This window comes from Penicillium chrysogenum, assembly GCF_028827035.1.
Source record: "Penicillium chrysogenum strain IBT 35668 chromosome Unknown utg000001l_segment0_segment0, whole genome shotgun sequence".
Classification (NCBI taxonomy): domain Eukaryota; kingdom Fungi; phylum Ascomycota; class Eurotiomycetes; order Eurotiales; family Aspergillaceae; genus Penicillium; species Penicillium chrysogenum.
Genome location: NW_026622749.1, coordinates 2,692,672 through 2,719,196, shown reverse-complemented (window position 1 = coordinate 2,719,196; position 26,525 = coordinate 2,692,672). Strand labels below are relative to the sequence as shown.

At 48.9% G+C, this 26,525-nt stretch overlaps 13 protein-coding genes across 13 annotated transcripts; 8 read left to right on the top strand and 5 right to left on the bottom strand.

The window, feature by feature from the left end:
- Positions 1-626: 626 nt before the first annotated feature.
- On the bottom strand, positions 627-2,596 carry N7489_001098 (uncharacterized protein; the record flags this gene model as incomplete). Its single annotated transcript, XM_056706853.1, has 3 exons — positions 627-1,589; positions 1,637-1,696; positions 1,751-2,596. The coding sequence occupies 3 exons, from the start codon at positions 2,594-2,596 to the stop codon at positions 627-629; spliced, it is 1,869 nt and encodes a 622-aa protein (XP_056571155.1).
- A 1,491-nt stretch (positions 2,597-4,087) lies between these two features.
- Positions 4,088-4,423, top strand: N7489_001097 (uncharacterized protein; the record flags this gene model as incomplete). The annotated part of the gene is made up of 1 exon (XM_056706852.1): positions 4,088-4,423. One exon carries the CDS (start codon positions 4,088-4,090, stop codon positions 4,421-4,423), a length of 336 nt encoding a protein of 111 aa, XP_056571154.1.
- Positions 4,424-5,469: 1,046 nt separating this feature from the next.
- N7489_001096 (uncharacterized protein) lies at positions 5,470-7,356 on the top strand (the record flags this gene model as incomplete). The annotated part of the gene is given in 3 exon segments (XM_056706851.1): positions 5,470-5,966; positions 6,017-6,474; positions 6,488-7,356. The coding sequence occupies 3 exon segments, from the start codon at positions 5,470-5,472 to the stop codon at positions 7,354-7,356; spliced, it is 1,824 nt and encodes a 607-aa protein (XP_056571153.1).
- A 916-nt stretch (positions 7,357-8,272) lies between these two features.
- On the bottom strand, positions 8,273-9,929 carry N7489_001095 (glutathione-independent formaldehyde dehydrogenase; the record flags this gene model as incomplete). Its single annotated transcript, XM_056706850.1, has 9 exons — positions 8,273-8,476; positions 8,525-8,597; positions 8,650-9,028; positions 9,090-9,104; positions 9,163-9,258; positions 9,315-9,344; positions 9,394-9,668; positions 9,726-9,751; positions 9,813-9,929. 9 exons carry the CDS (start codon positions 9,927-9,929, stop codon positions 8,273-8,275), a joined length of 1,215 nt encoding a protein of 404 aa, XP_056571152.1.
- An 885-nt stretch (positions 9,930-10,814) lies between these two features.
- N7489_001094 (sugar phosphate isomerase/epimerase family protein) lies at positions 10,815-12,046 on the top strand (the record flags this gene model as incomplete). Its single annotated transcript, XM_056706849.1, has 7 exons — positions 10,815-10,914; positions 10,987-11,083; positions 11,135-11,272; positions 11,330-11,488; positions 11,549-11,651; positions 11,703-11,875; positions 11,929-12,046. 7 exons carry the CDS (start codon positions 10,815-10,817, stop codon positions 12,044-12,046), a joined length of 888 nt encoding a protein of 295 aa, XP_056571151.1.
- Positions 12,047-12,595: 549 nt separating this feature from the next.
- N7489_001093 (uncharacterized protein) lies at positions 12,596-14,326 on the bottom strand (the record flags this gene model as incomplete). Its single annotated transcript, XM_056706848.1, has 1 exon — positions 12,596-14,326. The coding sequence occupies one exon, from the start codon at positions 14,324-14,326 to the stop codon at positions 12,596-12,598; it is 1,731 nt and encodes a 576-aa protein (XP_056571150.1).
- Positions 14,327-14,585: 259 nt separating this feature from the next.
- Positions 14,586-15,776, top strand: N7489_001092 (uncharacterized protein; the record flags this gene model as incomplete). The annotated part of the gene is made up of 1 exon (XM_056706847.1): positions 14,586-15,776. The coding sequence occupies one exon, from the start codon at positions 14,586-14,588 to the stop codon at positions 15,774-15,776; it is 1,191 nt and encodes a 396-aa protein (XP_056571149.1).
- A 145-nt stretch (positions 15,777-15,921) lies between these two features.
- N7489_001091 (GNAT family N-acetyltransferase) lies at positions 15,922-16,515 on the bottom strand (the record flags this gene model as incomplete). Its single annotated transcript, XM_056706846.1, has 1 exon — positions 15,922-16,515. One exon carries the CDS (start codon positions 16,513-16,515, stop codon positions 15,922-15,924), a length of 594 nt encoding a protein of 197 aa, XP_056571148.1.
- Positions 16,516-17,457: 942 nt separating this feature from the next.
- On the top strand, positions 17,458-18,062 carry N7489_001090 (uncharacterized protein; the record flags this gene model as incomplete). The annotated part of the gene is made up of 2 exons (XM_056706845.1): positions 17,458-17,537; positions 17,603-18,062. 2 exons carry the CDS (start codon positions 17,458-17,460, stop codon positions 18,060-18,062), a joined length of 540 nt encoding a protein of 179 aa, XP_056571147.1.
- A 1,400-nt stretch (positions 18,063-19,462) lies between these two features.
- N7489_001089 (Peptidase S26A signal peptidase I) lies at positions 19,463-21,581 on the top strand (the record flags this gene model as incomplete). Its single annotated transcript, XM_056706844.1, has 4 exons — positions 19,463-19,679; positions 19,750-20,205; positions 20,930-21,336; positions 21,396-21,581. The coding sequence occupies 4 exons, from the start codon at positions 19,463-19,465 to the stop codon at positions 21,579-21,581; spliced, it is 1,266 nt and encodes a 421-aa protein (XP_056571146.1).
- A 174-nt stretch (positions 21,582-21,755) lies between these two features.
- N7489_001088 (mitochondrial 54S ribosomal protein mL38) lies at positions 21,756-23,078 on the bottom strand (the record flags this gene model as incomplete). Its single annotated transcript, XM_056706843.1, has 2 exons — positions 21,756-22,480; positions 22,547-23,078. 2 exons carry the CDS (start codon positions 23,076-23,078, stop codon positions 21,756-21,758), a joined length of 1,257 nt encoding a protein of 418 aa, XP_056571145.1.
- A 386-nt stretch (positions 23,079-23,464) lies between these two features.
- Positions 23,465-24,473, top strand: N7489_001087 (mitochondrial 54S ribosomal protein uL4m; the record flags this gene model as incomplete). The annotated part of the gene is made up of 2 exons (XM_056706842.1): positions 23,465-23,548; positions 23,622-24,473. The coding sequence occupies 2 exons, from the start codon at positions 23,465-23,467 to the stop codon at positions 24,471-24,473; spliced, it is 936 nt and encodes a 311-aa protein (XP_056571144.1).
- A 348-nt stretch (positions 24,474-24,821) lies between these two features.
- On the top strand, positions 24,822-26,447 carry N7489_001086 (mitochondrial 37S ribosomal protein mS47; the record flags this gene model as incomplete). Its single annotated transcript, XM_056706841.1, has 3 exons — positions 24,822-24,967; positions 25,020-25,181; positions 25,239-26,447. The coding sequence occupies exons 1-3, from the start codon at positions 24,854-24,856 to the stop codon at positions 26,445-26,447; spliced, it is 1,485 nt and encodes a 494-aa protein (XP_056571143.1). The 5' UTR covers positions 24,822-24,853.
- Positions 26,448-26,525: the final 78 nt, after the last annotated feature.

Sequence of the window (26,525 nt, the reverse complement as noted above, 5' to 3'; positions counted from 1 at the left end):
TATTATAGTGGAAACAGACCCCCGAAAGCCCCAGTTTACCAAGTCGACCCCCACTAAAACGAGTATCATTGCCATATCGGCCATATGGTCCAACATAGTCCCTCTCCCGCTTCTTTCCCGCTCCAACAGCGACAAAGTGGTGGATACAAGAGGAGACTAAGAGGTGACCAAGAGTGATGAGCACATTATTGATTTCGGGCACCGGCCATTGCAGTAGACTGGAACTTTACATTTTGCTCGTAGATCACGGGTGGAGTGGAGTACAGAGTCTTGGTGTGGATGAAATGCTGCGCACTAATTGTTGGTCTTGCGGGCTTGCGGTGTTGCGGTGTTGCGCTGTGGTTTTTTTGACCCTCAGATTTGAGTCCTACAATGTACGTAGGTTTGGGCAACGGTGGTATAATTGATTTACACAACTAGTCCAATTCTGTTAATATCGATATAAGTCTGTCTTCACCTGGGCAGATGCTAACTACGTCAGACAATTTCCCATTTAGGGGATCGTGCGACTGAGTTTAATTTCCTGAATCTTATTGTTAGTCGCCTTGGCGTAATTCCCAAATTATCAATGTGCGACAGAAGAAGTAGGATCAACGGAAATATATATTTGAGACAACATTGGCGAACTAATCAAAATTCAGTCCCGAGGTTCTTTGAACTATCTCGCATGGGATCAGTTTTCTCCTCTTGTTCGATTCTGTGGTATACTGATCCTCGGTCATGCCGACAACGCTTTCGTTAACATGAGCATGACCGTCGTTATCCGACCGCGGCTCGACTAGGTCGATGGAAGAGCTCCGTGCGAAGCTATTTGTGCTATCGACTTGAGCAGGGGAATCGCCGGTCACGCCGTCGACGACAGAGCTCTCGTCAATTGCAACGACGTCGGCCATCAGATCGGCAGCCCCATTGTCCGAATGAACTTCGAAGTCGACATCATTGGTAAAAATGCGCTCGGGAGGGTGGCATCGGACTTCGGGGTCAATCCGGGCACCACCAGTCTTGGGATTCCTAAGGTCTAGCAAAGCATCAATAGCCGTCATGCGTGAACCCGGGGATTCCTCTAGCATCTTTCGGGAACATCTGGCTAACGGCCAGTCTTGTAAATCCTCAAGAACCTTTTGGTAATACGGGAGGCCAAGGCCGGGCACGATCCTCGACTCAATCGGTCTCTTTAGAATCAGCTCCAACCCGATTATACCACAGCCCCAATAGTCAACGGCTCGACCATGGGTTTTTCCCTCGACCTGCTCGGGTGCACGATACTGTTCGGTGCCTGCGCCATCGTAGGGAATGTCCGTGGCGTCAGATGCGCATCCGAAACCAGTCAGCATTACATCCGGGGGATCGTAGCTTCTCACTAAGACGCTGTCTGGGTTCACGTCCCTGTGCCAGATGCCATGTCGGTGAAGAAAATCGATCGCCTCTAGAAGCTGAGCGAAACAAGCGACTCTGTCTTCGGCTGATACGTTTGACGCATACAATGAGCGAAAAGTTGTGTTCACCAGAGGTGATATGAGGATGTATTCATGCAGAATAACGTCCAAGGTAGGCTTCAAGCATTGATTGAAACAAGATCCGATCCGGGCCTAGTTGCGTGAGATAAGGCATGGGTGGAGAAGTGTATTTGACTTACCGTTTGAGCCTTGGTCTGGCCTAGTCGGTGATACCACTGGAGAGTGGTTGAGAGTCGTCGCTAGCTTTCATAGTTAGACGCACAGGAATGACCTGTAGGAAATTGAGAACTAACGTGACTCAACCCGGAGATACGCCGAGTCATTTCCAACACTTGTTCCACAGCAGCTGCGTTTCTCCTCGACTTGGAAATCTGTCTCGCCGCCGCTGGTTGTCCTGTCTGGATATTGACAACCATGTAGACGACGCCGAAGGCGATTTTCGAAATCGGATGCTGTACGATCCAATCCCCGAAGTGCATATCAAATTCCCTTGGAATGGGCAATGCCAGGGGACTGTGAGTCTTGTAATGTTCACGGAAATGTTTGGTTAATTCAACCTGGAATTGTTCGTCTTCTTCGGCAGACAGGGCTTCATATCGCAAAAAGAAAACGCACTCCCCAATCATGATGGTATTCCTATGCTGAATTAGGCGTTTGTCAGTCCTGAATATCTCACCATTCATCATGACCTTCTTTCTCCTCTTATTGTCAGCGATGAGAAAGAACCCACCGGCTCCCTTGAGCCAGCTGAAACGAGCATGAATACCGGCAACCCGATCCTCATCTGAGCCGGGGTAGCCCCTTCCCCTGTCATCTTCTATGCACAAGAGAAGGTCCACGCCGCCGTTGTTGAGGTCTCGACGACCACTGCCAATCCTCCATCCAAGATCAACACGTTCAGGCAACGTAGTCAGGGACAGTTCGAAGTATCTTGTTGGCCTATTGTCGAATACTGTTTCCTTTATAAACTTCTTGTGGTGCTCAGAGCCCGAGTCGACTGCTGCATCAATAGCCGACCTTGCCATTTGATTCATGGGCATCAACATTGCGAATCGGCCAACGTCAGGCTGGACGGGCTCTGGGGTGTTTGGTTCCGTAGTTGCACCGCTAGAAGTTGGGGAAGGTGGAAGAGATTCCATCGTTGACACCAGTGCCGTTTATCGAGTAGTAGTTTCTCCTGCACAATAGCCATACGGGAACCCGACCGGCAATATATAGACTGGACATACCATAGCCGCCGAAGCGAGCGTTTCAAACATCTTTCCGGCTGTTGGAAGGGCGCTATTCGTAACATCTCGTTAAGGGACCAAGGCGAATGGTCGTCGTCTATTTACCACGCCCGAGCCCTTTCTATCATATGACAGAGTTAGCGCTTCATCACACCCGTGGACGGACTCTTAATACCTACCATACATAGACTCCTCTCCAGGGCTTGTGCCGGTTTAAAGATAGACAACCAACCAGGTCGACCGGCCGGGTCCTCTACTGCTATCAGCTCACGGCTCGTGCAAAAAACCAACAATAAGGAGCCAGCCAGGTTGTGTCTTAAGGCTCAACCCACGTTTCAGGAGCCGTATCAAGAGCCATCTGACTATCCGGAAACTCTCTTTCTCCTTCGCGCTCCCCTCTAGATGTTGCTTGCAGGATTTTGCGGAGATGTTGAGGTGGGATATTGTTTAGACAAGGTGTTTGTGTTTTGGTCACTTTTCTGTTGGGACACCTGTTTGCCTCAGTTCTAACAACAGACCTGTTTCGTGCATGAACGACAGATGTTTTTTCCCCCTTTAGCTGCCCAAGACTCTATGTTTTGTTACATCCTCCTTCCCGATCCCTGGGTCTTAACCCTCTCAGGCTTTCTCGCATAGTAGTCCCTTCGCCGTCATACCTCTGAGAAGGTAGAAAGGTAATGTCCACTAACACTCCGTTTGGCATGAGAGACGTACGTGAGAAGGCTTCGCTTTCTTTCCTTTGTCCATCTTCTTCTTCTTCTTCTTCTTCTTCTTCTTCTTCTTCTTCATCCTCCATCTACCTGGTAGCATGTGGCCTCAAGAAGATCTCCCGGGAGATACCATATATAAGATAGGAGGCATTCTATTTTCCACGCGCTAATATTCTCAATAGTTCTGTTATGAGATAACCGCAAATAACGTTTCCCTAGTTAAAGCCACTTCTTGAAGAGGTTAGAGACATTGAACAAGATGCACTTGTTGAATGTAGGAGTCTGGAATATGCTGCTAAAGCCAAGGCTCACGGCAGACATGAGACTGACGCGGATGATCCCCTCGACCATCGTCACATACCTACGTGAACCCATTAGTCTCTTATCTCATAAGACGGTCACTTCATCATTTCACTTCACCAGCTTACCTCACCTTACTTACTTTATCATCCCATATCTTATTGAGAGCTCACGAATATCAGTGGAGTCTGCATCGTGTTCCAGCCTCTAGGTTATTAGTTATGATGCTCGGTGGTTACAAACGTCATACGGTATGAAGATCGGGGATTCTCTGCTTCGGATTGATACTTGATCTAACTGACAGTCGTTTTGAAAGCCTCGAGCTTGATATCCTCTTGTCTCACTCTTTTTTTTACCATATGGGCCACACAGGACCACCTCATTTTCCAAAATGACATCGACCGAGACGCCACGGACTTCCGGTATCGACGCAAAGCTCGAGGGAAGACACAATTACCATTCATGGTTTCGACAGCTGAGACTTGAACTTTGTGCAACCGATTCCTTGTACTGGCCCACTATTATGGGAGTGAACGAGGGCCCAGTCGAGCCCAAGTACCAGTGCTATACCCACGAGCAAGCCATCTCTGCTATCCCCAAATCAAAACGAATTGCGCCTTCGCAGGTCACCGACCAGGAAGTAGAGAGACTTTCGACGAAGTTATCGAGCGAAACAAGCTCCTTCCCCCCAAGTAGGACGCCGAACTTGAAGCATGGGAGCCGATGAACTACCGTCTCCTCTTAAAGTCCCAGTTTCCCATACCGAGCATTTCTGGTTGTCGAAAGCCTTTATAGTGGGCTTCACTATCCTAATGCACTTGGAGTGGCAGAATTAGATGATCATTCCGTATAAGGGAGGCGTCCATACGGAAGTGTTTCTCTTCTGCCTTAAAGAGGATATGGAGGAAATATCAAAAGACCGATTCATAGTCGATCCTTGCGCCGAGTTATTCCAACTGCCAAGGACTATCCAGACGTCATGTTCATCATAGTGAACCTGAATTTCAGCATAAACAACGAGAACTGGATAGGGCGAAATCTCGACACATTTTCGCCGTGGAGCTTCGATCACGCGGAGCAAAGGAAAACAAACCAAATCCAAAATTCCAATTCGATAGCTGGGTAGATGTCTGGTAAAAAACCTGCGGACCTGGGAAGAGTGCGAGGTGCTGTTGCTCAAGCATATCAACCGCCGCAGGGTCAAACGAATGTTCCGTTGATATTTTCGGCCTAGCAGTCCACGGGTTATTTATTCTTATGTAAGCACTTAAGTGCGCGAGAATTACCGGGAGAGATTAGAATATGATCTTTCTCATTTCTGACGAGTATCATCGTGATACTTCATCCTCAATGCATGAGACCAAAAGGGCGGAGATAAGAATAGAGCCAACAAACAAAGTTAAGGCCCGACTAGCGTCCCAAGGACTCTCCATGGCCGTGACACCTGCCAAACGCTGATTTTGTATCTCGTTGGTGGCTGAGGCTGAGCAACTTAGTCTCCTGCACTTCGTAAAAGTGGATCAACGGGAGATGAAAGCGTTAATATGTTCAGCTGTCCAGCCCAAAGTCATCACTGATAGGTGGATTCGGCGTTGCGGAGACGCACCGAAGAAATACCACGCTTTAGCCTGGAACAGAAGTGGATAAGCCCGAACCCCAGAAGAGTAATGAGATGCCATTTTCCAGCCTTGTGTTCAGCATGCACAATAATAAGTACTGGCAGAAGGTTCCCAGAAGCCGGAATCGCTCATGCCAGTTAAATACTCTATCAGTATGCCAACATCAAATGGCGATAGCGTCGAGCATGGCGCTGGCCTTCTTCAGAGTCCCGACCATCATACTCCCGAGCAGAAAGCACCTAACGAAACAACGTATGCCTCTCCTCAAAGACATGGGAATAGTCCGGCCGCCTGGGGCTTCGGATGGCAGTGTCCCACCCTGATGGTTGTGTCTGTCGTTTGTGGTGCGATGATCTCGGTGGGCCATCACTTCTACTACAGCAGTCTCGACAACACCCTCGTCAACTCGGTCGACCAGCAAACGTGGGCAATTCGAATTGGAACTGGCTTTGCCTTTCTAAACAAGACCTTTCTGTCATCGGCTGTTGGAATCGCAGCGTCACAACAGATATGGGCCACTCTCCGCCGGAAGTTTGTGAAGCTGAGCGCGATTGATGGCATGTTTAACATCCTTACCAATCCAAATTCTTTTCTCATCCCCGATCTCTGGATGTACGCAAAAACCCTCATACTACTCGCAATCATCTCATGGTGCGTATAAGGTCTTCTTCTGGGTGGACGATTATTCACCGTCAAACCAGGCTTATCCCATTAGCGGCTGTTGTTACACCTTCTACCTTATCCATCCGTCTCCTGACAACCACCAATGTCACCCAGCTGCATGTTCCGACTGTTAACTTCACTGAATCCTTTTGGCGTCCTTGGGTAACATGGGGAGGGTCTGGGTTTATTGCATCACCCTCGCCCGACATCACCCGCCTGTTTACAGCTACTTCTTCATCTGCCGAAGTGCTCTCGGTCCCTGCACCTTTCCCTAACTCATCCTACACTCTGGAGTTTTGGGGCCCTTCATACAAGTGCCAAAAATTGAGTGAAGCTGTCGTGGAGATGCAAGGCATGAATTTTAGTGATGGTGTGGGTCTGGCTCAGTACAGTTCGTTGCAGAAACTATGGGAACACGAGATTGGAAATTCAACCAACCTCACTAGAGTGGTGTACTCAGGGACTGCTCCTAGGGCCATGAACAACACCCTTTTCCGTGTACGCCGCAGGTGGGAACCCTGTGTGGAACGACAACGCCACACAACCGACCGAGCTTGTCTGTCAGCTCTGGAATACCTCCTACGTGTTAGGCCAGAACTTTACCAACGGTATCCGGACCCTGATACCTGTATCAACGGAGCTCGTGGCTCCTGCCAATTGGAGCTCAGATGCTGGCTCTCAGGTTACGCTTCAACGCCAAGAGCCAACAGTTAATGGAGGCTACTATGTGATGCACATACTATTCTCTAGCCTGATACAGCGTACGCTCGCTGTCAGCGCTTCCTCACAACTGAGCAGCTTCTTACCCTCCAGCATGCAATTCACGACAATGTCGATAACGCAAACCGGGCTTTTCTCATGCCCAGAGCTGTGGAATAGTACCGATTACCAAACTCTGGGCATTGCAGGTGAAGAATCAACTGCTCTTTGTCGGAATAAAACATTGGCCCAAGCAATAGAAGACCTCTCGCACAACTTCACCTACAGCCTTCTCAGTCTCAATGCCGCGAACACCAGTGTATCCGTGACAAGCTCCTCACCTAAGAACTTCTACACCTACGACAGTCGAAACTTGCTGGCGGTTTATATGACTGCGCTGGGTGTCACCGCTGCATGTGTTGTCATCGGATTCCTTGCCTTACACGAGAATGGCGTTTCCCAGAGCGTCTCCTTTTCCAACATGCTGCTGACGACAAGAAATCCCGAGTTGGACAATTTGGCCGACGGACACTGTCTGGGGTCCTTCGGGTTGGACAAGGAGGTTGGTCAGACCAAGTTACGATTTGGGGAGATTGAGGGCTCTGAGCAGTATAAGCGTGCGGCATTTGGAACCAAAGACTCGGTGACTGCTCTATCCAAAGGAAAAGACTATTACTAGACAGGGGCATATCTCTGTTATGAATGGAAACAGCATCATTGTCTGCCCAGCTTGGGTTCTCAAAGACCTTCGATTAGGGCTGACACTGTCGATGAATCAACGTGTCCTCTGTAGTGTTGTTGATATCATCCTGTCACGCTGATCACGCACCTATACCTGCATCTAGACTGAAAGACAGCGCGTTGTGAGCATCAGCCCTGGAACAAACAGTCTGAAAGATCAGATGGAAAGCGATAGGAGCCATTATATCGTGTGGATTGGCTTCGAGTTGCATGTAATTAAGATTGGATAAAGTAAGAGGAAAGAACTTATGACTTGGATAATAATGGAATTCGATACCTCCAAGGCCATAAATTCATCTGGCTGGTAGTAACCGTTGATCACTGACAGGGGTCCTGGCGCCCCGACGTGCATGGGTGATGGCGCTACAGGTATTTCACTGTCCAGGCAACATATGGCATTCTTAATCTGAGCTTTGTCTGGTGGCTGAATCGGCTCTTTTTGACCGAGTGTCGAAAGATCATTGGGAGTTCGGATTTTTTCAATCTTGAGCCTGGCCTTCAAGTGCAGAGAGTCATGAGAGATGCTTTCTATGACTGTACTGCTTTCAGCATCGCGCATAGAGTATGTTCCCAGTTCCGTCTGTTTAAGAGCGAGCTAACTGTTGGACAGCTTAACACGATCATAGATCTTGATCGAATTGCAGTATCGGATGTTGGATGTCTAGTTGAGTTTGACAGTTTAATACTCCACAAATCTTCTTGCTAGAGAAGGTTTATTCAAACAGATGTATTCTGGCACAGATAAATAAGAATCTTAGTGTCATTGGTCGATATTTCGTGTGTTCTAGTTATTTGTGAACATGCAAGCGCCCCTTTCAAAGTGATCTACTACCTCCAGACTTCCAGGTGGCTTATCAAAACCCACCATTTGGATGAATAATCACTTTTGTGTACCCATCCTCCCTTTTGTCGAATTTCTCATAAGCGGTCTCAGCATCTGCGAGGGCAATCTCATGCGAAATCACAAAGCTGGGCTTTGCTTTGCCGGCAATAATCATGTCTCGAAGGTATCGGTTATAGGCCTTGACATTACACTGTCCAGTACCAAGGGAAAGACCCTACAAAAGGTTAGGTCTAGTAAAACAGTAGAGAGGACATTTAGATACCTTTTCAAACAACTTTCCAAAGCTCAGACTGATCATTCCATTCGCAGTGGCAGCGTCAGCTGCACCAGGGTCACTATTGAATCGTTAGGTAAGTTGTCGAGAATAGAAGATCTTCGTTCACAAACCTAGGAACGTATAATCCAGGAATTCCCATCCCACCACAAGCCCGAGTCACTCGAATCATGTTCTCAAGAACAATATTCGCCTTTTCTGCAGAACCATTGGAGTCAACAGCCTGATATCCAACGGCATCTACCGAGCGATCAACCATATCCCCGTTGTGACTGATTATCTGATCGACGGCGTCTCCCTTGGTGAAGTCTATGGGAATAGCGCCGATGTTCTTAGCGGCTTCCAGACGCTCGGGAACGCGATCAACAACGTAAATGTTAGACGCTCCTCGTAGAGCAGCGGAGTATGCGGCCATCAGCCCGACAGGACCAGCACCGAATACTGCAATACTCTCGCCTGCTTGGAATCCGGAAATTTCCACACCGTGCCAGCCTATAGATATTGTCAGAATCGGGATACTGTTCGCTCTTCGGGGTAATAGGGTTGGTAGTACCGGTTGGGAAGATATCTAACAAGTCTGCGTTAGTATGAGGGATCGTAAAGAGACGAACAAGCATCAAACTCACCGGCTAGAAGAACAAAGTCTGCTTCATGCTCCTTACCAGGGGGCAACTTAAGAGCGTTGAAGTCGGCATATGGGACGCGAATGTACTGTGCCTGGCCTATATTAAGTGTTAGAGGTCTCGTATCGACAATGAACCTTTATTGGAAGCCGTACCTCCGCGGTAGGGACCCATTGCAACGTATCCTAGGACTCGTTAACCCAAAATAATTAGAACCCAAGCATTAGCTCTTACCGTATGCACCGCCGGCAAAGCCAGGGTTGACACCGGTGCAGAATGCAGTTCTCCCTTCCTCACAGTTTCGACACCGACCATCGGCGACATTGAAGGGCATGACGACACGATCTCCTTTTTTCAACAAAGTAACTCCCTCACCCAGTTCTTCCACGATTCCCATGTTCTCGTGACCTGTGCCTGGGTTAGCGCTTTTGACAGTTTTGGGGTCTTCCAGTCGAGAAGTAATACCAAAAGTAATCCCGGGCTCAGCGGCTGTCCTCCCTTCGTACATACTGTATCCCAGTCAGCCTCCTAGAAAGAAGCGGTGGGCATGTTTGAGGAAAACTTACTGCAAGTCCGAACCGCAAATGGCAGCCTTGATACCCAATTAGTTTGGGGTTTCATTGTTAAGTTAACAGAGTGTTCACATCACTCACCGTAGTCACCTTTACAATAATGTCATCAGGATGCTCCATCTTCGGCTTCTCGACATCTTCAACCCGAACCTGGTAAGGCCCGAGATAGTTCAGCGCTTTCATAGTTGTCGTTGCCATTGCGATTCTGATTTCGCGGAAGTGATTGAATTGCGTGCAGTTTGATCGGGGGGGCAGCGGGGTATTTCAGTATTTGTAGGAAATTTGCAGCTCACGGTTCAGCCAATGCATCTCAAATAATTCAACGTGGAGCTCTATTCATCCTTTTACAATAAACAGTGATATGAGGGGGAGCTACCCTATCCCCGCACTGAGTTCGCACGGGGAATGCTGCCCTTTCTGGAGTCGCCCACCTTGCTATAAACAGGTCTATGGGGTCGGAATTCAATGCTGTGGGAGAATTGGCTGGTACTAACAATCGATCAGAATTTGTATCGCGTTCAGCGTCGTGGATGTGTAGGCCAAAAATTCCTCTCTGGAAGAAGTCATATCAAAAGGCGAGAAAATTAACCTCAGGCATGGAATTTACTCAGAAAGGACTGTGTCTTGCAGTTACCGTTGTGTTGGTGTACTCGATCACCAAGGTCTTATATAGTCCAATGAAGAGATGCGCGTAGTACATGGTAATACTCTTAAAACGAAACGCGTTCATCAAATGAAGATCAACACAATGAGTACAATCCCCCGCATTATGTGACATCACCCTATCGAAGGAGGGAATCTCATGCTTAGAATGGTATTTTTCCCCGCAATGTGACCATTTTGGGCCAATCAAGCCTTGGCAGTGGGGACACTGTAAAGGAAAGAGCCAATGACAGCACTATCTCAGATGCCCCACATTGGAACTATGACGGGGAACCTCACCTATTAGGTGTAGTGGGGACCTTCAATGAGGAGGAGTATACATTGAGCTTGCATGAAATCATAAATGAACTGGTTTCTCCAGTTCAATTGAAGCCAATTGAAACTTCTCCAATACACCCAATTCGCCATCTACTCTACACTATGAAAATCGACCGTTTTCGATCTGTCTGGGGGATTGCCCCTGGTCCGAACATGGACCATTGGGCCCAATGGTTTCCAGAACTAAAAGCTCAAGGTTACAGTAGGCTCAAGCTCTCCGACGTTTTGAATACATATTTGGGATGTGTTGGACTAATGTTACGCTTCTTGGTAGGTGGTGTCGAAGTGGACATTCATCCGCTTGAGCCAAGTAGAGACTTTCCCCGGCTCAGGGATCTATGCAACCAGACTGGCTTAGAGATTGGTTTAATGTCAGTGATACATAGCAAAGGAAAAGAGTAACCTGCTGATTTGATTCAAAGGATACACTCGTCTTGGTTTATGTATGTCGGACCTCGCCCGGCTGGCACCAAAGCAGACCACCATTTGCAAAATTATCGACGCCTGCTCGAATCCGTTCAGCAATTGAATCCATCGACTATAAACTTCCAATCAGGCGAGTAAGTGACAACTGTATGGCCTGTTGGCTGAGTGTTCTATCTGACACTTAGTTAAAGAGACCTTTGGGACGTCGAAGAGTCGATTAAATTCTATAAAGGGACTCTCCAGATTGACAGCGAGCTTGGAATATCTGGCCGTATCTACCACGAGACGCACAGAAACCGATCGCTCTTCACGCCGTATGCAACACGGCGCATTTTGGAGGCTGTCCCCGAGTATGAAAACCTTACCCTACATCATTCGAACGACTGGACAAAGTGCTGACATTACCCTAGACTTCGGATTACGGCCGACTTCTCTCACTGGATGGTTGGATGTGAAAGAGTGCTGGACGTCAGCGAGGGTGATAAAGCCATGATGGACGCAATTATACCACATGTAAGGAACACACACCCACTTCCAGGTCATATGATTTTAATACTGGGCTAGGTTTACCATATCCACGCAAGAATCGGAACGACCCAGGCTTCACAATGCCCCGAACCTACAAACCCAGTCTTCAAGGAAGAGAAAGAGTGCTTCGAGAGGACTTGGAAAAGCGTTATCCGTTCGCGGGCCAAAGATGGAGCAACCACAAGAATTGTTTTTGTGCCAGAATATGGGTCTGTCCTCTCTAATTTCCCTACTACGGGCTCGGTGCTAACTCTCGCCTTAGGCCATTCCCCTATCACCCAATTGGGAGTGCCAAAACCCATAGTCAAGTTGCGGATGAAGAGGGTCAACGACTACAGGTCCTTTTCAATGACTTTGCTGCGACCTTGAAGGATGCTTGATTAGACTCTGTCATAATATGGCTAAAAATTCAGACAAAGAACCAATTTGATACGACTTGGAACTGCTTGACAACGAAAAATGATGTTTTTCTGTCCCTTTCCAGATAGCTAGAATTGGGCTTGACTTCTCGACGTCTACGTCTTTCCATTCTATCGAGACCAAATAATCTCAACAGCCAACCTCCGTTTTCCTTACAACCGGTATCTCAAGAGCTAGAAGGCTTCACGGGACGCATGGGCATCCATGGACTGGAATAACAGTTATATCATCAAACGCATTCCACATCAAGGAAACAGCAGGCCATACGCATGTAGGTGCCCGTACACAAGATACATTGAGTAGAGCCTTGCAAACCCCATCCCCCTGCGGTTCTCTCTAGTGCAGAAGCTGGAAGAGATGTCGCCAGAATCCAATTCCACCATAATCCATTGTCCATAGAAGATAAATCCCGTAGTAGTCTTGTCCGACATACTCATCGACGTGAAGCCCATTCCATGATCCGAGGATGATGATCTGGGAATGTAAAGCATCTGACCTGAGATCAATACCTACCCTCTCTGTGTAATGGCAAGCCCGACCCGAAAATGCTTCAAAAACCTCCCCCAAACGACTCTTCCCTCGACCTCCCCAACAGCAACAGGCCACAGTACCCTTGCAGCACCATCCGCAAATCCAATTGGACACCCTTCCACAGTCCGGCACTCCGGCGCAGCACTCATATACCCCGGATCAACAGAATTCATAGCAACACGCCGTCCCTTCCACGCAGCTTGTGCTTCTGTCTCTGTTATCATGTTGATCGCTGCCTTGGACATATTCGTGTGTACGTGATGTCCGGCTTTGCTTCGTGATTGCGGTGTATCTTCCAGTATTCCTTCGCGGGATGAGACGTTTATAATGTATCCTGCTGGTGTGGAGAGGGAGGAGGAGGAGGGGGAGGAGCGTGAAGCTCCCATCACTGGGAGGAGTTCGCGGCAGAGGATTAGAGGTACGAAGGCGTTGACGGAGTGGGCGCTTATTAGATCTGAGTAAGGGATTTCGTGGAGGGATTGGACCCAGGATGATTTTGAAGGCTCTTCATCTCCATTGTCGGCTGGTGTTCGGAGGCCTTTTGTAGCTATTTGGTTTGTGGATTGGGTATTGCTTGCATCTTCAATTTGAGGCTGGGCTTCGTCCGTAATGCGTGGGATCCAGGTTGCTTGTTGTCCTCCTCTTACGCGAGCAGTGTATCTGTTGTTCTCGGATTCTGCGAGTAGAGCCACAGCCTGCGGATGATCTTTTAGATGGTCCTCTCTGGAAATGGCTTTCACCTCTCCTTTGATTGGATCTGTGAGGGTTTGCGCGGCGTTGTTGATAAGTATATCCAGTGACTGTGGTGTATCAGATGGAGTTTCGCCATCCCAAGCACAGAGTAATTGCTTGACAATATGTACCAGCCTGAAAGCATCATTTGCTGTTCTGAAGTCTGCACCGACAACTTTCAGTCGTTTCTCCCATTGAGCGAAGTCTGGCTCGGTGGAATATCGGACTGCGGCATCGGCTGGATACCGTGAGGATACGATGACTTTGGCCCCACAGCGGAGGAGTCTCAACGCAGTGAAGTAACCCAGGTTTATTCTCCCTCCCGTGACAAGTGCAATTTTACCAGTGAGGTCTAGTTGTTCTGGTAGGGAGAGATTCGAGCAGCCGATATTAAACATGCCGCATTGGCGACATAGTGCCGGGTATAGTTCGTGGGAATCATTGGGCGAGAAGCGGTACCGGCAGATGTAGCATCTCTTCTTCAGATTTGATGGTCTTGGTGCGCCACTTCGCTGGAATTGTTCGTGTTGTGTATATCGAGTGCTGTCATCCATGGAGAGCTGACCCCGCAAGGCTAGAATAGCCTCAGATAAAGGGTCTGTTGGAGGAACCACTTTGTGCGTTTGAAGATAGTCCAGCACTTTGAGGGTCATTTCCAGCTCATGTGATGTAGGGACATGCATACTATCCATGGACGTATGTTCCTCAGATGTAGTCATCGCTTCCAATTGGCCAAGGTAGGACTTGATTCCTTTGATAATGCTGTTGCACCTAGTCGACCGCAATGCTTTCGAGACCTCACTGTTTGGAGTGAGTTGCCAGGCTATTTCATCAAACATATCGTCTGTAACAGAAGATAGTTGGATTGCTAGGTTGCTAGGAACTTTTCTCTCTCTGCAGGCTTGTTGGTCTTGTCGCAGGCGCTGTGCGATTGTCTCTGCGTCTGGCAGGTGCAGTCCTGGGGCCTCTTCCTTCATCTTCACGATTTCTTTCTTTCTTTCTTTCTTTTTTATTTTCGAGAACAAGATGCAGAACAGAGTAGAAGGACATAGATAAATATATCGATAGAAGCTTACGATGAGTCAACGGAAATGACTCAGTGCCTTCGTGCGGGCAGGTGCTTTTGGCCCCCACGAAGTAGCTTTGTCGTGTGCGGCTCCGCAACATCCTTTTCTACCTATAAGTAATCTTCTTCAACTCTCCTTTGAAATTCACAAAAACGACAGACGTGACAGAATGAGCAATCCAAAGACATCAACCAGTTCCATAGTCCGCAATATAGCGGCTATACCCACTGAACTCGCTCACCACATCATCGATGACCTGCGAGTATGCGACATCCTCAAGCTGCTATGCTACGATAATGATCGAGTAGATGCTTGTCTCCTATCCCATCCAGTCTGCCGCGGCATGTTCGGTCCCGACCCAGAAACTTTCGCCAAGTCCAAATTCGCTGCCCACTTCTACAAAGATATATTCGCGGCAGTGGGAAAGGCATTCGTACCAAAAGACTGGTTTGGGGCAAGCAATCTTGGCGTGAATATCCTCTGTCTCAATTCTTATCAGTACGGATATATCCTGTCCAATATGAAGGAACGCATTCGTGACGAGCTCAATATCCATTGGTGCAAAACAGACCTGACTCGGTTCGGTGCTCCTAATTACTCCGACCAATCTGGATATCTCAAGAGAGACTATTCCTTCGAGCAGCTGAAGGAATGCTGGCATAACATACAGAAAGCACAGGCCAATCTATTTCAGTTGAAGGCTTCGGAGCTTCGCTGGACTGCTGATATGCTGGAAGCAAATCCGGATATCCTAAAACGCACACTGGACCCGGCACAGGAGGTCCGGCCAAATACAGTACACATCGTGTCGAGATTTCGGCATTCCGCTGATGCAATCATGCGGACCCCGGCCGTGTTCGTCGGTTCAGAACACTTCCGTTATGACTTTCTGAATATCGTCCCGTTCGACTCGGCCTTGCACCAACTGTTGCAGATGATGCAAAAGCATGGTATCACAGAAGGTGATCAGCTTGTGGCGAGCAAAACAGTTGCTTCAACTGGTGCCGGTTCGCACCCATCTTCTATCATCAACTCGGTCCGGATTGTTATTGATGGAATGCCGAAATTCTATATCTCACCTCCGGAGACGGCAGCGCAAAAAGCTGAATTTGCATGGAGGAATGCAGCCAACAAAGATGGCGATCTTCTTCGAACAGCGAATACTCCGTGGTCCGAACCATGTGGGGCAAGTGAACGAGTTTCTTTAGAAGGACCTTATTTTACCATGTTCAAATATGGTAGCAACACAAGTTACCTGAGGCCAGAAGCCCTTCACTGGGACCCTCACCATGAAATGGAGAAAGAATGGCTCGCCAGTTTTGTCGAGGTTTATCGATACTTGAAGAACTTGGATGAGTAGACTTCGGTTCTTGATGCGGGCCAGTTTTAGTGCCTGTGGACCCTTGACCAGGATCAATGAAGGGCATATATTGGCGCCTATAGCCATGAACTTGGCTTAGAATACTCGCAGAAACAATAGTAGTAAATTTCCACCAGTTGACCTCTCACTGTCTGATTAGCTGCCACTCCTTGAGAATCCCCAAATGCACTTCGTCCCACCATTTATCGTCCTTGAACAAGCACTCCCTTCTCTTTCCCTCCTCAAAAAAGCCAGCACTCTTGTACATCTCCACGATGCCAGTGTTCCAACCGAAAACATTGCACTCCACCCGGTGCAGATTAGCACTTCTGAATGCCCAGTCAAGCATCCACTTGATTGCCAAACCACCATATTGGCTTTGGTATTGCTTCTTCATATCGATACCGCATTCTGAACAACGGTGGTGAGCCATATCTGGACTTGCAGACTTCAAGAACATTACGCCGATGCGCTCGGGCTCCCGATTGCGGGGACCGACTGAATTGACTGAATAACAGAGTATATGATCGGGTGTTCTGGAGATAACCACGAACAAGAGCGAGTTCTTGGTGAGGTGCTTTCTAATATTCTTGGTGAATCGGAGGTCCACAGGTCGTGTGAGTGATACACAGGAGTTTGTGAAGGTAACGCGATCACTCTGCATAGAATGGAAGAAGTCATCATCCTCAGGAGGGTTGAAACTATGGTATTGCAGACCTTGGGAGTGGAATACATCCATGATGCTGGATGCGGTGATGGAATGGCAAGACGTTGCCGTTGGGTAAGTGAGGATAGAGAGGTAAGATACAAATCATGAGAAACATTCCAGAACTGCAGATATATATATGATGAGGCTGTTTGTTTGATCAGGTGACAAGAACCCAGGGACTATACTTCCTTGTCCATGATCTGTACTAACTATGGCGGGATTGTATAGTCATACCTATGAGGTGTCCAAGGCATCCGGCATAACAAGGTATGGTATGGATGCAGACGGGCCTGAGGGAACAACCTACCCACATTTTCTTCTGATATTCCACAGTTGTCTGTGGTCTGCTCAGATATAGGAGAAACCAAAGCTACTCTATTTCGGCGAAGTGAGCAGCCAAATTAATGCCTAGTTTTTTGGCCAAGTCCGCAGAAACAGATAGATCGATTATTTCTTCGAGATTGCCAGTTGGAGTCCGAAGCTTGACCAGGTCCATATGTAGTTCGATATAGACACGCCTGCTTTGGAGCATTGGAGCGGAGTCTCAAGCACATGTTGGCGGGGTCAGCTGACAGGTCCCCTACGTCATCTTCCAAGCCCTCCAGGGCCCCTATTTCGATTCTATTTTTTGTGTGCCCAATCCTACTAGCAGGGGTTTGCTGTTCGGTTGGAATTTCTGTAAATGCAATTGGCCCCTTTTCCTTTCGGTTCAACGTACGACCTATCCGAGCAAAGTGCCCAAAACTCGGTTCTATTTTAAGAGTATCGGAAGATCTACTGCAACACGAATCACATCACATCGTATCCAGGAGCGGCTATAGTATTGGTTAAAGCTTGTAGCGAGCATTGAGCCACGAAAGTATAAAGACATCCATAAAGCCCATCCAGAAAGACCCCCGTTTCGACCATCCCTTCAGCAATAATCAGCCAAATTAGCAGAATATCTCGTCATCTCGGCTAACGTCACTTGCAATGCCCTCTAACAAAGACCGGTTATATGTTGCTCTCCATGCACGAGGAGGCAAACCAACGATGCCAGACAAGGAAGACACGTGAGATCACCATCCATGATGTTGTTTAGCTTGCAGGCAGTAAGATTAATATATATCTTGACTAGGTACCATTGGTCCCTGATTGTAGGGCCCAAAGTTGAAACGGAGAATAGCACAGGATTCTGTTACCACGCGAACGAGAGTCCAAAGCTGGGCGGAGGCTCTGAGTGGCACTTCGAAGAGCTGGAGTGTTCACTTGCCGCTACTAGCATGTTACTTGTTCGTATCATGGTCGGGAAGGTATTGGATGGATATCATGTAGCCGAGATTATGCGCAATACGCCTGTCCGACAGGGTCGGCCAGGGTGGAATTGTGTCGCGTGGGTAAAGGAGGCTTTGGAAACGCTCAAGGTTGATAACAAGGCTTTAGGCACGAGCATGCTTGAGTGGAGCATAGTGCGCAATATAGCAATAGCTTACTGCCAACGGAAGAAAGATCAGCACCGTTTTGATGGTCAGGGCAATTTTGATATGAGGAAGGCTCCGACTTATGACTTGTTGCAGCAGAAGGAGACTATCGCTTGAGCTATCGAGGCAAATTAATTCCAATATATCAGAAGCGCAACCGCTCTAGTACGTGATATCACCGTATGAAGAAGAGGTGGTATCCGGTATAAACATATAATATGCTCCGTACAACGATTTATATTGGACTACGGCCTGCATGGTTTAGCATGGAAGGAACGATAAGGAAAATAAGCATAAAAGGAACTTTAAGTCCCAACCTCCCCCTTCCCCCCCAATAGCTCAGATGGGAAGTAGACCCGGTCACATCCACGATACATATGCACGAGGGAGGCACCTAGATATGACACCTCTTGGAAGGCAGCACTCATTCTGAAATAGGAAGGAAGGGACTGCCACAAGGTAAGAGCGTCCCTGGAGTTCTATATAAGGAAGGAACGATACGGAAAGTGAGCATAAAGGGAACTTTAAGTCCAGACATAGCAACCCCCAACCCCCATAGCTCAGATGGGAAGTGCCCCGGGCAGGGTAATGTTAGGTTGCGCGTTCGATCACAGCTAGGTCGGGTTGAAGAACTGTGAGTCACGGGCTGACGACAGGGAGTACACCAACCCCACCTTGAAAAGAGGGCTCCCTGATGCCTCAAAGCCTGAGCGAGGCGCGTCCTAGCCGATGAGGAAACTGTCCCTAGCCTAGCTGTTGTGAAGATCCTTGGGGCCATTTTTTTTATTTTCTACTTCGGGATCCATCCTTTTGAAGCTATTCACACTTTTGACCCACCACCCCACTATAACTCCCACCCCCACAATTTATCTTCTTTCAAGCTTTGCATTTTCTTTTTGATATTCCTACAAATAGTGAAGTTGAGTTAATTACAGAAATTATTATTTTATTTTAAGTAAGAGTCTGGTTCTTTTTTTTGGCGGATTCAGAACTAGACGTCTATTAGCCGTATCGGGGTCAATGGGCTGTCGGCGGGGACCCGTAGATCAAAGTCAAACATGGCTTGCGTGGTATCCTGCGTAAGACACGTCGCGAAGGATTTTCAGCTCTTGTTTGCAGTTCGATTGAGTCATAGTCCCCAAAAAAGTAGAAATAAACAGTTTACCCCCTTATCCCGGATTTACAGCACAACCATGGTTTATACTGATCCTCTTGACCACAATGGGGCAAGTTGGGCTTGAAGTACAATGTACTATGGCTTTCTTATTTCCACCAATTATATACCAGTAGCCATATCTATGGAATAAATGTAGCTGGAATAGCGAATAGTCCCAAATAGGAAGTCAGCAATCATCGTGACGTCAATGCTAAAGAAACAATTCAAGAAACTTGAACTTGCCTCATGGATTTATATGATCCAAGTATTAATTGCAGTTTGTGTCAATTCAAGTCTCTCGTAGCAAACACTCACCAACAATTCGCAAACACAACCTTGGAGTCAACGCACATACGGCAAAATGTCAAACTTCGAAAAGAGCTGTTGCAGCGACGGAAATGAACTCCCAGGCGATTCACGGACCATGAAGAGTCGAATCCTCGAGAGCGGAGCCTCGATGATCCAGGACTTCACGCCGGTGAAACAAATCTGCGCGCATCTCAATGCATTTCACAACTACGCCAACGATCCAACCCGATGCGTCGAGGCCAATCATTATTGCACTCACTTAACAGAGGGTCTGTAACAACATATTTACAGCCAATACAACCAAATGGTCCATGTGCTGAACACTAATACCTCGTCCAGATATGCGCCAATGTCTGATCTACGACTCGTCCAAGGCAAACGCCCGCCTCATCGGCGTGGAATACATGGTCTCGCCGCGCATTTTCGCGACCCTTCCCACCGAAGAGCGTAAGCTCTGGCACACGCACGAGTTCGAGGTCAAAAGTGGGATGCTGATCATGCCAGCACCGGCTGGCGTGCCCGATGCTGTATGGGAAGCTGCTGAGACGGCGGAGATGCGGGATGTTGCGCCTATCTATGGCAAGACGTATCATTTCTGGCAGATTGACCGTGGGGACACTGTGCCTCTAGGTCCGCCGCAGTTGATGGGCAGCTTTGTATCGGATGAGAGCGTGAAGTTGGCACATCCCGCGGGCCTGGATTCGTTGCTTGAGGATCGGAATAAGAAGTACGGGGTGGATCATCGGCAGAAAGCGAAGAAGAGGGAGGGCATCGAGCCGGTTGAAAAGCATCCGGGTACGTATTATGCTTGTTGATTGGCTTTGCTTGGACTTGGACTGACATGGCTGTTAGATGCTGATCACTGTGTCAGAAGCCACCTTAGTTAATTGACGCAGGGATAAATCTCGTCGATAGTGTCCAAAGGCTACAAAAAGAATTGACAGAGCATGAGAAATCGAAAAATGATAATCAATTGTCTAATTGAGATGTCTCCCCGCTACGCATGCCTCAAGAACCCAGTCCCATAATGAAATGGGGTCAAAGTGAGGCACACTGGGGGACAACCTATCTGATAGGCTGGTTGTGTTCATCTTGCTTCATTGTCCACACGTGCTCGTCCTGGTTATGTATTTCGGCGACGGCAAGCTCTAGCATTTGGAGAAGCGAATATCCCGAAAGGGATTGGGTAGGGGTAGGGGGTAAGGGGAATAGTATATGTAAAGGCTATCGACTGTAAGCGCATCTCCAATCTGTGGAGATGCTCAGAATAATTGAGACATGAACTGAGAATCCAGGTCCTTCTCAGCCCAGCACCCAAACATTAATAGGCAGCTGATGTAGCTGGAAGGCTTCTGGATACCAAGATCCAATGCGACAGCGACATTCAATGCATCGCTGGTTTAAGACACAGGACACATTGACTGATGGTGGGAGAAGAGGAAAAGGCGGAGCAAAACGAAAAAAGTATTTTAAAGGCTCCATATGGTCACATGACCATTTCCGACTAACCGCGGAATAGTTGATGAAGCTCGATCTGAGAAATACCATGCTTCCAATTCACCACAGATGGAGCACTTAATCCGGTCTGTATTAAAGACTGCCAACCTGCGCACCATTGGCCGGCTCGCGCTCAATGGCACCAGCACGTTCTGCGCCTGCGCGCTGATCTGGGAGCACCTGGTAACCATCCAGCTCAGCGAGGGCCCGTCGATGTACCCTACCTTCGACGTACGAGGCGACTGGCTCCTGATATCACGCATGCACCGTAATGGCAAAGGAATTGAGGTCGGAGATGTCGTGCGATATGGTCATCCGAACTTTCAAGGCGTGCATGTGGCCAAGCGGGTAGTGGGCATGCCTGGGGATTTTGTCTGTCAAGATAAGCCGCTTAGTACGGATATTGGCAAGGAGGGGAATATGATTCAGGTGGGTTATATGTCATGTCTCTGATTGGATTCAATTGCTGACTTGTGGTGTTTGTCCAGATCCCCGAAGGTCATGTCTTTCTCGCCGGCGACAATCTTCCCTGGTCTAGGGATTCGAGGAATTACGGTCCAGTGCCCATGGGTCTCATTAATGGGAAGATAATTGCCAGGGTATGGCCTCTGTCGAAGATGGAGTGGGTGACAAATCCGCTGAAACCGGCGCAACTGGATGCCCAGAACATTTGAGGATTATACAATGTACATTATACCGGACAGGTGGATTGCAGTTTGCCGATTCGTGGCACTCGGGTCCATTTTGTTTAAGCATACGCATGGAGTTCGGATGGAAGGGATTAAATCAGTGTGCATATTCATACATATATCAAATTGTACAATACAAAGGCTTGAGAACAAACAAGATCAGCGGAACGAAGAGGGGTTGCGTCTCTTATATGGCAGAGGCTCGACTCTCTTGCGGCGCAGCTCCACATTGGCACCGTCGAATCCAATCTGCTTCATGACCTCCAAGGTGGTGTCGTCCCATTGGGTACGGAACAGGTGAGCACCGATGGCCTTGAGACGGTAACGGGACTGGAGAGTGCGAAGGAGGGTGGTGTCACGGTTAGTCTCCTTAGCCTTGACAGCAGCAAAGTCGAGAGGCTGGGAATCCTTCTGCTCCATGATGAAGAGAGAGAGACGGTGGTAGGGACTTCCCTTCTGGGCAACAGGTGGTAGCCAGGGAAGAACCACCTGGGAGTCTTCCAAAAGCTGTGCGAGATCGACCTTGGTGGAGGTGGCCGAGATGGGGACGTTGACGGCCAGGAAGTGAGTCTTATAATCGAAGTTGTCGTTCTCAACGTTCGGCACATCGGGGTCGACAACTGCAATGGTGACCAGCTTCTCACCACCCTCAAACATCTGCACGTCAAGTTTAGGTGCGTCTGTGCTGAGTTTCGCTTCGACGAATTCACCAGCTTGGACTTGTCGCTTGCCGAAGTACAACTTTGTTTCAACGATGGGGTCGCAGTGAGGCAGGACATCGGGAATGACCTTCATCTGGGTGATACGCTGGACCAGAATCTTGCGGCGGTATTCGCGCCATTTTCGGTCGGCCAAAAAGCGGTAGATGGGCTTGGACATGTCACCTGAAATGATAGAAAACGGACCATTAGCCTTGGCCCAATTTGATCAGTTGACCTAGAGGTGATTACCTTCATTATCTTCGAACTTTCGCTTGACCAAGGGGTCGTTAATATCGGCCAGAATTTTGAGGCGCTCCAGGTGTAATTGCATCGCAGTGACGCGAGACTTCTTCGCCTTGGCTCCTCCGGCCTCCTCGACGGACAAAGCCTCCTGCCTGGCAAGACGCTGCCTCATCGTCTCAATCTCCTTCAATTTCTCTTCACGGTCCGCAAGCAAAATCTTCCGGGCTTCTTGGAAACATTGGTAGGGTAGTTGTTCGAAAGGAATGTTGTCTGAGTTTTGGAGCGCGGCACGGCGACGACGAGATCCAATGGGGGTGGTTCCCTGTCGCAGCAATCGTCTTTCAAGACGTGGACTCGTCACAAGAGAGGGATCGGGTGCCTTGTGGAAAGGTTGGCTCGGAGTTTCAGCTTCGGCCTCGCGAACGCTGGCGGTCGACTGGAAGGCTCGCGTTTGGAGCTGGACCCCAGCCACGCCTCTAGAGTAGGTGTTGCGAAGGCATTGGAGCAGAGGCTTCGAAGCCAGCTCACAGTGGGCCATAACTCGAGAAATTGGGGGTTATGATGGGCTTGGCCTGAGGATCCGATGTTGTTGTCTTCCGGGGAACTTTTTCTGTTCGGTACCTAGTCCATCACGTGACCATCCTAGTGCTCCGGGGATGCCATGTAGAATATTGCGCAGCTCTGCTTAACATAGAAGGGTCCTCTGCTCGGTTTGTGCATTTTATCGCCTTCACCGTATAAATAACACCTAAAACCATTTTTTCCTTAGAAAAAGAAAAAAGTAAGGGCTGGTTAACTAGTAGTTGAATCTACACTTTGTTGCGCCAAGGTTCTGCTGGCACCCACCGCCCGGGATCAACTTTTGCTCCATTCAAGCCTCCGGGCATCACCAACTTATACGTCGATCACACCGTGACATTCACAATGCCAGGCAACGATGTTATTCGGTCGCTGAGGCTGCTGTCACGCAGCTCGGGTGGACTCGTATCAGGCCCGAAGCAGGTGACGGTTAGTGCACTCCATGGATTCTGCTCGGTCCAGTCCTATAACGCATTTACTGACAGCGCATTGAATTATACAGCAACGATGCCTTACACGCTCAATGGCAACCGAGGCCACAACGCAACCCCCAGGAGCAGCCAAGGATGCCGTTCAGGTTGAACAAGCACAACGACCAGGCGGCCAAACCCCTGTTCAAGTCATGACCTACCGCTGGCCTGACTTGGAACCCCAACGTCTGGTCCACTACTCCCGGCGACTACTTCAGATGCCCACTCGCCACGATATTCTCCACCGCGCAGTCGTCTACGAGGGTGACAGCACCCGACAAGGTTCAGCCAGCACCAAGTGGAGGGACGATGTGCACGGTAGTCACAAGAAGCTGTACGCGCAAAAGGGCTCCGGTCGTGCACGTGCGGGTGATAAGATGTCGCCAGTTCGTCGAGGTGGTGGTGTCGCTTTCGGACCTCACCCTCGTGATTTCTCGACCGATCTGCCCCGAAAGATCTACGATCAGGCCTGGCGCATTGCCCTCAGCCACCGGCTTTCACGCGGCGAATTGATTGTTGTTGACAACACCATTGATATCAACGAAGCTTCGAGCCCATTTTTCATCAAAAATCTCATCCAAGCTCATGGCTGGTACCATAAGGGCCGGTCTACATTCGTTACACTGGAGCCGAATGAGATGTTCTCTGATGCGGTGGAAAAGTTTGGCAACCACGCACGAACTATCTGCGTCGAGGATTTGGATGTGAAGAATGTCCTGGAGACAGCGAGATTGGTTATTGAGAAGAATGCACTGCATAAGATCCTGCTTTCGCATTCGACGGACTTGCCGAAGGTGGACACTCTCTTTTCGCCTTCAGCAAGCGGAGAAAAGGTGTATCCCCTGAAATTTAGCCGGTTGAGGGCTACATGGGAGAACGTTTAATTGTATCATTCTCTGTTTCTGTTTCTTTTTCTCTTTTGGCATTATCTAGCTGTGTACAAATAGATCATCTAACTATACTTCGAACATTATCGCTTTTCAGTCAGGCTGGGGCTACAGCATATGCAGTACTTGAAATGGCTTTTTGTATTATATCACAGTCATACTATTTGCATCCATTTATAATAAATTCTAAAAATGACATCAATTGAGGAGATGCCTCCGAGATGTACCTCCGAGCTTGTCGGTTATGGGCGGAGAGTTGGTCCTCGGAGCGGAAAGAAAATCCAGCGAAAAACTCCCGAGGTCAAGGAAAGCGGAGAAAACACCTGATTGTCACCACATAAGCCCCTTCCCTGGTTCTCGTCATATTCCAGTTCCTAATGTTACTCCGACAATTCAATCGCGTCTCCTCGCCGAGCTGGATCTCGCGCGTCCCTTCAGCAATGCCTCTACGAGCCAAGGTGACCAACCCTGCCTTTCGGGCAACAGCTATGGTACATACCCTGTTCGGAGAGAAAACCGATATCCAGTGCTTACTATTGTTAGATGTCGACTACACCTGATATCCCCAAAGAACTCCCCGGTGATGAGCGCGATGATGTTCTGTTCAACTCGATCTACGGCCTGCGCAGCGTTGAGCTCAACCGACCCAAGAAGCTCAACTCCCTCAATGGCTCGATGGCTCGCAAGATTCTCCCTCGGCTGAAGGTTAGAATGGATACCTGGAACTTCAGAAACATACAATACTAAGCGTTGGATGAATAGGAGTGGGAGAAATCTCATCTTGCGAACATGATCCTCATCTCCGGAGCCGGCACCAAGGCTCTCTGCGCAGGAGGTGATGTTGCTGCCCTCGCGTTGCAGAATGAGAGTGGAGTGGAAGGACAAAAAGCATCGACAGATTTCTTCGGCCTGGAATACCGCCTCGACCACCTGATCGCCACATACTCGAAGCCTGTTATCTCATTTATGGATGGAATCACCATGGGCGGTGGTGTGGGCCTCAGCATGCACGCCCCCTTCCGAATTGCGACTGAGCGTACCGTTTTTGCTATGCCCGAGACCACTATTGGCTTCTTCCCGGACGTTGGCGGCTCGTTCTTCCTCCCGCGCCTGGATGGTGAGACTGGTACATACCTGGCTCTGACCTCGGAGCGCCTGCAGGGTGTGCAGGCTCTGTATGCAGGCATTGCCACACACTACTTGCACTCCAGTGTTCTGAGCAATGTGGCGCAGCGTCTTTCTGAGCTGACTTTCCCCGACCACGTCGAGCTTCCCGAGCGTTTGGAAATCGTGAACAAGACCATGGCTGAGTTCTCCCTTGGTCTCCCCTCGCTTGAGGAGGAGCCTATGCTCATGGCCGGTAGCCTGCGCACTGCCATTGACCGCTGTTTCAGATTCAACACCATGGAGGAGATCATCCAGGCTTTGGAAGAGGAAACTGAGCACAAGGAGTGGGCACAAAAGACATTGGAGACTTTGTCAGGCCGCTCCCCAACTTCTCTGAAGGTGACCCTGCGCCAGCTGCGTCTTGGTAAGAAGTGGAGCATCTCAGAGACCTTCCAGCGCGAGCACAAGATCGCTGGCAACTTCATGCGCCACCCTGATTTCGTTGAGGGTGTCAAGGCCCGCCTGATGTCCAAGCCTGCCCGCAAGCCTGAGTGGCAGCCCGCTACTCTCGGTGAGGTCTCGGATAAAACCGTGGACAAGTTCTTCAAGATCTCTGAGGGCGAGTCCCGCCTACCACTTCTGAGCCAGGGAGATTACAAAAACTACCCTCATGCCCACTTTGCTCTTCCCTCTGAGGAGGAGATTGAGAAGGTTGTGCGCCAAGGCCACTCATCGCGGAGACCCGTGGTCGACTACTTCCTCCAGAAATACGCCCACCGCGAGGGTGTGCGCCGAAAGGTCGTTGAGGTGATTGCCCGACGGACGACCACATCATCTCCCGAAGGACTCAAGTGGGTGGATTAAAGAGAGAGATACCGTCTATAGCTTGTAATTTTTATTGTTCGGGTGTATTAGAATTTAGTGGGAATTGGGCCCATATAC